This window comes from Pteropus alecto, unplaced genomic scaffold (assembly GCF_000325575.1).
Source record: "Pteropus alecto unplaced genomic scaffold, ASM32557v1 scaffold145, whole genome shotgun sequence".
NCBI classification, from domain to species: Eukaryota; Metazoa; Chordata; class Mammalia; order Chiroptera; family Pteropodidae; genus Pteropus; species Pteropus alecto.
Genome location: NW_006436285.1, coordinates 490,219 through 500,535, shown reverse-complemented (window position 1 = coordinate 500,535; position 10,317 = coordinate 490,219). Strand labels below are relative to the sequence as shown.

At 39.2% G+C, this 10,317-nt stretch overlaps 1 protein-coding gene across 1 annotated transcript in view; it reads left to right on the top strand.

The window, feature by feature from the left end:
• Positions 1-9,891, top strand: part of LOC102892432 (fibrous sheath-interacting protein 2) — a 95,201-nt gene extending 85,310 nt beyond the window's left edge. The window contains exon 17 of the mRNA XM_025047237.1: positions 7,617-9,891. Coding sequence (XP_024903005.1) covers positions 7,617-7,781 — 165 coding nt within the window. The 3' untranslated portion in view covers positions 7,782-9,891. The remainder of the gene's footprint in view (positions 1-7,616) is intronic.
• The last annotated feature ends 426 nt before the right edge of the window (positions 9,892-10,317 follow it).

The following is a 10,317-nucleotide window of genomic DNA, read 5'->3' as shown; positions in this document are numbered from 1 at the left end:
AGTACAGAGATTCCCAAACAAGATGAATCCAAAGAGGCTCACACCAAGATACATCATAATCAAAATGGCAAAGGTTAGAGGCAAAAAGAGAATCTTAAAAATAGCAAGAGAAAAACAGTTTTCATAAAACTATCAGATGATTTCTCAACAGAAACTTTGCAGGATAGAAGGGATTGGCAGGAAATACTCAAAGTCATGCAATGTAAGGACCTACAACCAAGATGACTCTATCCAGCAAAGTTTTCATTTAAAATCAAAGGACAGATAAAGAGTTTCCCAGAAAAGAAAAAGCCAAAGGAGTTCATAACCACAAAGTCAGTATTACAGGAAATATTGGAGGGACTTTTTGAAAGATGAAGAGGAAGGAGAAGGAGGAGACGGAGAAGGAAGAAGAAAAGGAAGAAGAAAAGATAAAAAATATAAATAATAAAATGTCAATAACTACATATCTACCAACAACTATTTTAAATGTAAATGGATTAAATGCTCCAGTGAAAACGAGATAATGGAATGGATAAGAAGACAAGACCTTTACATATACTGCCTACAAGAGACTCACTTCAGATCGAAACACACACAGACTGAAAGTAAAAGAATGAAAAGATATTTTATGAAAATGCAAATGGAAAAAAAGCTGGGGTAGCAATACTTATACAAGATAAAATAAACTTTAAAATAAAGGCTCTAACAAGAAACAAAGAAGGACCCAGTAATCCCACTTCTGGGTATTTATTTGAAGAAACCCAAAAAAGTACTTTAAAGGGACATGTGAATCCATATGTTCATCACAGCATTATTTAAAATAGCCAAGATAAGAGAGCAATCTAGTGTCCATCAATGGATGAATGGATAAAGAAATATTCCATATATACAATGGAATATTACTCAGCCATAAAAAGAATGAAATCATGCCATCTGCAACAACATGGGTGGACCTAGAGGGTGCTGTGCTGAGTGGAGTAAGTCAGACAGAGAAAGACAAATGCCATATGATTTCACTTACATATGGAATCTAAGGAACAAAATAAATAATCAAACAAAACAGAAACATGCAAAGAACATTTTGAGGGTTGCCAGATGAGAGGGTGGTTGGTGGATGAGTGAAAAAGGTGAAGGGATTAAGAAGTACAAATTGGTAGTTATAAAATAGCTATGGGATATAACGTATAGCATAAGCAATATAGTCAATAATATTGTTATAACTATGTATGGCATCAGATGGGTACTAGATTTATCCAGGTGATCACTTCGTAAATTATATAAATATCTAATCACCATGTTGTACACCTGAAACTAACATAATACAATGTTAAAAATTAAAAAAAAAGAAATTGAAAAAAATTAAAGATGATTCCTACAATTTTGTTTTGAGCAACCAAGTGGCTTGCGGTGCCATTTGGTGAGACAGGGAGAGAAACAAAAGTGGGGAAGGGAGAGGGAATTAGAATTCTGTTTGGGCTGTGTGAGATTGAGAAACCATCAGGCATTCAAGTAGAGAGATCACATAAGCATTTGGATAGGTAAGTCTAGAATTCAGTGTGGTGATCAGGCGATACAAATTCTTAGTTTCACAGAATAGACAACAAAATCTCAACTTGATTCTGATTATCTAGAACTTTCAACACCTGGAACTTTTCTATGCCCTCTTCATCAAAACAGTTTCCTAGGTATATCCAGAATGGTTGCTATGTATTTAGCCTAGACTCTTAAAAACTGATATTTGGAATGATGGCTCTGATAAACAAAAAATGTCCCCAATCATAAAAAAAAATCAGTTCAAATATGTGCAATATACAAGACTTCCTAAGTTAAGAATGTACATTCAGACACTTTAGAACAATTAACAACCAACAATAAAATTTAGGGAATAATCTGGTTAACCAGTTTCATCAGATAATTTAACTAATGGTTGCCCTCATATTCCAGGTAACTGAGGTTTTACCATAGTTTTTCTAGAACCCTTGGCATAAAGGGTAATCCAGAGAGAGTCTGCTCATCTTGGTCCTTTATGATTACACACATATAAAATGCATATCAAATATATACACATTATTTAATTTGGTCCTCTCATGAGAAAGTAGTCACAACCCTATGGTACATATGAGGAAACAGAGTCAGAGAAGTTAGAAGCAACCTGCCAGTGTTCACTGAGCTTTCAGTAGTGAAGCTGAGACTCAAACACTGTTTTTCTGACTCCAAACAAGTCCAGTGCTCTTTTTGCTTCTAGTTGTCCCACTAGCTGTGGGTCTTTTGAAACTTCTCTCTCAGTATCATTTTTACCTCCTTAGGCCAAATTTCAATCATTGATGTCTCCTGGAACTCAGGATATTGCTTCAGTGTCCTCCTGATTTTCACAGGAAGTAACTATTTTCTAAGACCCACACCTTCCTTTCTAGCATTCCTTTAGCTGGCAGCTTCATTCATTTTTTTTTTAACTCTCTACAACCAGAGAGCCGTAGGGGTCCTCAGAAATCACCCACAGCCTAATTTCTCATTTTACAGATGAGCAGAGAGGCCCACAGAGTTTGAGGGTTTGTGCAAGGATGCGTAGCTAGTTGCAGAGCCTGCCTCTCCTGAAGTTCAGGCCGGTGCTCCTTCCACCGCGTCAGGCTCCATCTTTCCCAGTTTCTGAGTAAAGAGCCAAGACCTATGCCCAGAATTCTAGGGGTCTCACCTCTTTCAGCTTTTTCTGTGTGCCTAATTTCTATAATTCTTTGATAAAATTATTGAGATTACTTTTGTGCCAAAATGTGTATGTGTTTCAGAAATAACTCTTCCAATATTGTGTTTTGATCACAGATAGTTTTGAACTGGAGAGTGCAAGCAATGTTGAGGTAAATATTTTTCACTGGCCCCTCCCAGTGAGATAGTGGAGACCTGATAGAAATAAGGGATTGCCTTAAAATAAGGGACTGCCTGTGTAGTGTGCTTCGAGCTCCAGGAGAAGATTAATCTGTATATATGAATACATATGCTCTCCAGTGTCAGAGAGAAAAAGAAGCCAGCATGTTCCCTTTAGTGCCAAAGTCCTTACCATAGTCTACTGGGCCCTACATGAGCTGCCCCACCCTTTCTTCCCCACCACGTTACTCTGTCATTTTGTTACCCTGTGTCCACTCAGTCTGTCACGCCAGACATACTGACCTTCTTACTGCTCACTTAACATGCCAAGCACACTCCCACCTCAGATGCACTTTGTACTTGGTTTTCCTCTTCCAAGAACACTCTATGTGTCTTGTTCTCCTATTTCCTCCCAGTTTTTGCTCAAAAGTCACCTTCTCAGTGAGGCCTTCCCTGACAAACCCATGTAAAATAAACACACACACATAGTATCCCCTTTATCCTGTTTTTACTTCAGAGCACTTAAGTCACCATTCATTCATTCATTCAACAATTATTTATTGAGTGCCTACTATGTGCCAGACCCCGAAGATTCAGCAGTAAACAAAGCAGATAAATATTCCTACCCTCATCTTCTTGTTTTCCTATATATTCATTTGAACATAAGCCTCATGACAGCAAGAGCTTTGTCTGTTTTGTTCATAACTGTATGCCCAGCACCTAACACAGGACTGAAGCATGGTAGATGCCCAACAAATGCTGGTTGAAAGAACAGCCTTAGCTGTCAGGGCCAAATTTAGTCTCTACGTCAGGAGCTCCATAGCTCCTCTCCCTATGAATCTGACATACAGCTACATTTGAGAACTACTACACAGAGCAGAGGTTCTCAATCCTGGCTACATAGTGAAATCATCTGGAAAACTCTAAAAAATAACTGATGATGAGGTTCCACCCCCAGAGATTCTGGTTCAGTTGGTCTGGGTTGCAGCCTGGGCCTTGGGTGTGTTCTAAAAGCTGTCCAGGTGATTTTAATGTACAGCCAACATTGAGAACCACTGACAACATACTCATGTCAAGACATTTGGTAGAATTTGCCTCTCCTGCTTCCTTTAGATCAGGAATTCTCAACCTGGCTGCAAATTAGAGTCACCAGGGCAACTTAGAAAACAAACCAATACTTGCCCCCACCATAAGGGATTCCTGTTCAGTTGGGGTGGGTCCCAAGCGTGCCTACTTTTAATTTTCTCCAGATGATTCTATTGCACAGCCAGTGTCGAGAGACACTTCTTTAGATTGTCTCTGTCCCAGTTTAATCCCTATAAGTATCCTATTTTACAATATCTTGATCCATAAGCTGCCTCAAATACTCTAAGAATTAGAGTCATACTTTTATAATATACTATGTTCTCCACACCATTAATACAAAACATACTTCTCTCATCTCACATGCATTTAGGACTTGCCCCTTCCCTTTTAACTTTTACCACCATAGAGTGGCTACCCTGCAGCCACTCCCCCAGCCTATTTTGTGCCCTTCTGGGATCCCGCTGCTTCTGCATTCCAGGAAGTGCTAAAAAGGTCCACAAAAGCCAGCGTCCAAGCTGTTATCCCTGCCCTGCCACTTTCATGCTCCTGCAACCCACACAGTAACTTGCTTGCTCCAGACCTTGCAATGGTTAAGAATTATTTAAAAGGAGATTGAGGTAGTAAAATAGATATCCCTTTTCTCCCCTTCTCCCCTGAAGACCTCCCCTATCATATTCTTCTCTCAGAGAAGGAACTAAAACATTTTATTTATTCCAAGCTCCAGGAAAGATGGGCAGGCATGGCTGACATGTTTTTGTAACCTGGGAACCTGAGCCCTTGAAATTATCCTACAAGGCAGCCTACATTTGCCAAGTCTGGGGCCGATCCTGGGTATCATAATTGGCAAGAATTATGAGAAGTCATGCCTAGGATGCCACAATGGTTGTGACCTTTAGAGTTTCTAGATATATCTAGTGTTCATTGTCCAAATGGCAGAGGCTTATGTTAGTATTTCTTTCACCTATGTCTTGGCAGTTTGTCACCCTCTATCAACGTGAAAGTGCTCTGGCCGGCCTATATTCTTCAAATAATGGCATTTCAGGTACAACATATTTATCATTTTATGATAAAGTGCTCAACTGTGTCATTTTGAATATAGAAGTTTTGATTATTCACTCCTTGCAGTGAGTGGCTCCCACATTGCATCGTCTCCACCCACCACCATTATGGGGTTGAAATAATATTACTATGTATATAGACTGCAACCTCCAGGTTATTATGCAGTTCTCCCACTTGAATCTCACAGCAAAGGGGCATCAGGTACTGAAAGTAACACTTATTAGGTATCGGCTATGTACCAGGCATTCTGCTAAGTGCTTTTCTCACATCTACCCTGTAAAGCATCTTCATTGTACTGACAGAAACAGTGTCACTGAAGCAAAATAGCTTACCATACAATGAATCCCTCTGCAAGTCTTAGTCTTATTTTACAGTAGAGAAAATGGAGATAAATGACCTGCCTGAGGTTGCACAGCTAGCAAGTGACAGAGCCAGGCCTCAAATCTCACAGATCTTGTGACTTTTATCCCACATTCTTTCTTCCTGCTAGCCAGGGGCTACATATAGTTGTCACTGCATCTCAAAATTGAGCAGTGACCAAAGGCAACCTGCAGAGTTCAGTGGCAAGTAAAACAGATCTCATCTAAGTTTCTGTGTCCAACCAAATAGTAAAATCATTTTCTTCTGCACCTTTACTTTGACAGGGACACCTCCTCCCAACTCCTGCATTCTGCACATTATGGGAACTCACTGTACAGTGGGTACCGTCCTGGACTACCCACTATTTATAAATTGAAATAATATTTTTGCTCCGATAGGGGGTTCTGGAGGAAGAAATGCACAAATGGCCAACCTTGTACTAAGATGCTCAAAACAGTACAAAAGGCCTGCAAAGGAGACTTTATTCAGAAATTACAATGATGCCTGTTTATGAAAACCCACAGGAAAAGGGGGACTTTAGGACCAACACATGTCCAATACAATTTATAGGATATTTTGTACAAATATGTACTGGGAGTCTAAATCAGCTCATGGTATGAAATGTTATTCTGTAGCACTTGGCATGTATTGTGACCCATTCGCTTTGGCCATAAACACCCCAGGCATATCTCTCTCTTAAGTGACCAGTGCCAAGTAGGTGAACCCCACTATACTGCCCACAAATTGATCAAGGTAGCATCAGAGTATCTTGAAAGAGAGTCAGTCTCAGCAAGCTGGCTTCATTTTGACACATCCAACTTCTACTTCCAATACACCATGAATGCCACACCTATTGCTTGATTTCTCTTTTCTGCAGTTTTGCTTTGAAAGAAGTAGGCATTGTCACCCCAAGGATTCACTGTGCCCCTAGGGATAAGTTTCCTATGTATTGTTATTCCAGCCAGTGCCAAACTTGAACAATATGCAGAATCTACTAGTGACTGCAAGTTGCAGGGCAGTGTCTCAAAGTGTCTTTCAGGGACTGCTCACATCAGGATCACTCAGGATTCTTATTAATAATGCAGACTCCTGGCCCCTCCCAGACCTGCCCAGTTACTGTCTCTGGGAAATGATATCCAGGCATCTACATTGTTAACAAAATCCTAAAATTGCAAAAAAACAAAGTTTCATTTTTCCCCTCCAGTAAGATTTTTCAGAACATGGCCTTGCAGTACATTCTTCAATCCTGTAACTGAAAGTCTCTGTCTTGCTTTTTCTAACTATAAGGTCTCTCCATTCAAACCTTTGTCTTTGCCTCTGCAGACTTTGCTTTTTCCTTATTAATATCTAGGTTGTTTTTATTTCTTAAACTATCAGAAGGTTCCAATACTGCATTATTAATTTGAAAAGCTAAACTTTCTCCCCTTCATTTGGGGGTAAATTTGCTATCTGCTACCTTAGTTTCAATCACAGATTCTTGACATTTATATTGCTGGAGAAGATAAAAACTAGGTAAGTGCAGAATAGGAGAACTTTGTATTTTACTGGAAATAAAGTATGTGCTTTATCGCCCTGTCTTTTCATGACATCCTGTCATGATGCAGCAACAGAGTAGATAAATGCTCACTCTTGTCCTTATAGATACCATAATCATTCTGTTCACATCAACTATGATGTTTTAAGAGCCCTTTGCATGAAACAAGCGGTACAGAAAAATGGGTCTAAATGGAGACTTATTGGCCACACAAGTCCTTATAACTCTCACATAACAAGAAAAATCACTTGGGAGTTCAACAGAAAGTTTACCCAAAGTGAGTCAGAAATGATGGCCTTTTTAATGCACTGCACCTTTTACCTGAACATTCTGAAATGGAATCCCACACTGTTAAGATTCAAAAGCTACCTTTTCATGTGGAATTAGCTCATCATCAGTCTTTTTTGGATAATGATCTGCTAGCATGAGGGAGACAGGTGCTGCTGAGCTGACTCAAGAAGCTTCAGGGTACAGGCAGTGCAAAGATGGCCTGCACATCAGAAAGCCTGGGCCCTAGTACCAACTTGGCCACTTCCTACCCATGTGACCTTAGACGAGGCATCTGACCTCACTGAATTTCTCCCGCTTCCTTCCCAGGGGTGTCAGAAGGAACAAAGAGAAGATCCTTTGTGAAAGCACTTTCAAAAATTGAAAGTTATTAAAGTGATTCTAAATCCTAAATTATCAATCCCCTAGCCTGACATCCTCAATTGGAAAGCCCAATAAATGACCATATTTCTCATTTGGTTTGTTCACAGACACTGATAAGCCCAGTACTTCCAAACAGGGATCTGAAATAATGAGGAAGGTATCATCGGTTCTGTCCAAAGTATTTTCAAGATCTAAAGACAATGTTCCCAAATCTTCCTCACCCTCACCCCCTCGCCAGGACAGAAGCTGAGGCTGTTACACCTGACATCAGTAAGCCAGCTGACCTTTCTCCAAAAATGAATGATTTTTGAAACATGACATTGTGTCCTACATGCTGACTCTATAAATACTGAAAATAAGAGCAAAAATATTACAAAAAGGCAGCTGACAAAAAGGAGGGTTTGATAAATGCTTTTGATAGGCATTTTGATATGAGAAGAGGGGCTGTGCCCCTTCTGTACATACATCTACCAGGCAGTGTGGGATTTAATCTCTGTTTTTAAGAACCCTGCAACCTTGCTGGGAAGATAAGACTAACTTAGAAGCAAAAGTGTGACACTAGTAAGACAGTGTGTCCTCAGGTATTTTGAGTGTTCCGGGGGTGTAAAGAAGGGAGTTATTGCTGTGAACTGAAATGGTCAGGATAAGTTTCCAGGAGGAACAGGAATTGAGGCAATCTTCACAGGACGGGTAGGATTAGGCAGGCCTAGGTAGAACCAGAGAGGCTTTCACCTCAGGTCACACAGCTGCATACAATGCTACCATGCTGAATGGTTTAGTTCAGTGCTGTCTGATAGCAATGATGGAAATCGTCTAAATATACTCAGTCCAGGACAGTATCCACTAGCTCCACGTGGCTATTTAATCACTAGTATAACTGAGGAACTGAATTTTTCATTTTGACTTATTTCAATTTAAATAGCAATGTGAGGCTAGTGGTTCCCTTATTGAACAATGCAAGTCAAGTTAGTACATGGCCTCATAGGCACTAACCAATTCAGATTAGGTTGACAGGTTTCCAGAAAATTCATTTCCAAAGTCTATCCCCAAACATCTACAGCAGTGCAGTGATCTGACTCTTCAGAAGGACTTCAAAGTCTCCAGGCATCCTCTTGGCCCCTTCAAGACACATGTGGCCAGGAGTTCATGCTTTCCAATCATACCTGTATTTCTGCACTTGAAAAAACTCAACTGGAGAAAAATTAGGCCAGGTCTAGAACTCCAAAGTCAAGGAATCACAAAGACCAAATCAGAACACAACGATTGGCTAAAATTTGCTTCCATGGGACAGAAACACCACTCTGGTACTGAAACCATTCTGGCCTCCCTCTATCTAGTCAGTAAACAAGAAGATGATCACTAAACCAGTCATTCTCAAACTCCAGCTTTATCTAAGAAGTTAGGTTAGAGGAAGTTCCCGGCATTATCCAAAACTCCCCAGGGAAATATTTCTAGACAAATTTCCTTCATGCTGTACCTGTAGTCCAAAATTGTTATGTTAATCAAACTTTAGCAAACAGAATGGCAGGTGGTTCTGCCCAAATATCATCTATACCCAAATTTGGCTGCCTTCATCTGCTTACTCATTCCTGCCCTTATGTACTGAAGTTCATCACATGGAACAGCCTAAGTTTTAAACTTATTTTTTAAAGGTTAACAATAATGACAAACACCAATCTTACATTGCTTACTCATCCCTGCCCTTATATACTGAAGTTCATCACATGGAACAGCCTAAATTTTAAACTTATTTTTTAAAGGTTAACAATAATGACAAACACCAATCTTACATTGCTTACTCATCCCTGCCCTTATATACTGAAGTTCATCACATGGAACAGCCTAAATTTTAAACTTATTTTTTAAAGGTTAACAATAATGACAAACACCAATCTTACATATGGCTTTAATTAATAATAAAAATCCAGTTCATATTCAAAAAAACAAAAGGTACAGCAAAAAGTAAGCCTCTTCTCCTCTCTTCTCCTCTCTTCTCCCACCTACTTGGTTCTCTCCCTAAGCAATCCCTTTTACAATGGGTCAAGTATCCTTCCTGAGATACTTTATGGATAACAAGTATATTAACATATGACTTTAGAAAGAAGTCTAATTGAACATCCCCCCTCAAAAAAGCAGAGAGGCATTGAGAGCGTGAGGTGAGAATGGAAGGAGAGATAGGGAATGTGAGTGTGCTATTTGACAGCTACTATTATTTCCTGGTGCCATTTCTTTGGTCTGTTTCTGTGGTTGCATTTGTGCTTAAATTAGTCAATCCTCATTTTTAAAAACTGCTTTTTGTCTAACAAACAAAAAGACAAAAGGTGAGCACCAAAATGGGAGTAAAGGTACCTACCATAGCTGTTCAAAGCCTATTGGTTAAAATACATTAAGAATGTATAAACTAGTATCTACAGTCCTTGGAGTTGGGATCATTTACATATAAAGAAACAGACAAAAGCACTAAAAGTAAAAATGCACAGCTTCACTCACAATGAAGGAAAATGCAAATCAGAATAACCTGAAAGTATCACAATATACCTTCCAGGAAAAAAAAAATACAATGATAAAATCCAGTATTGTCCAGAATGTAGAGAAAGAATGACATTTGAACTATTCAGTGCTGATGGTACAAATTTGATCTTTCTGAAAAGAAATCTAACAATAAGTAAGACAATCTATGGTTCTATCTGTACTTTTGGACCTGGTATCTCCACTTTGGGGAATGTGATTCAAGGAAACAATTTTAAAAGGACTCTGTATAAAAATGTTCATAGCACTACAATAAT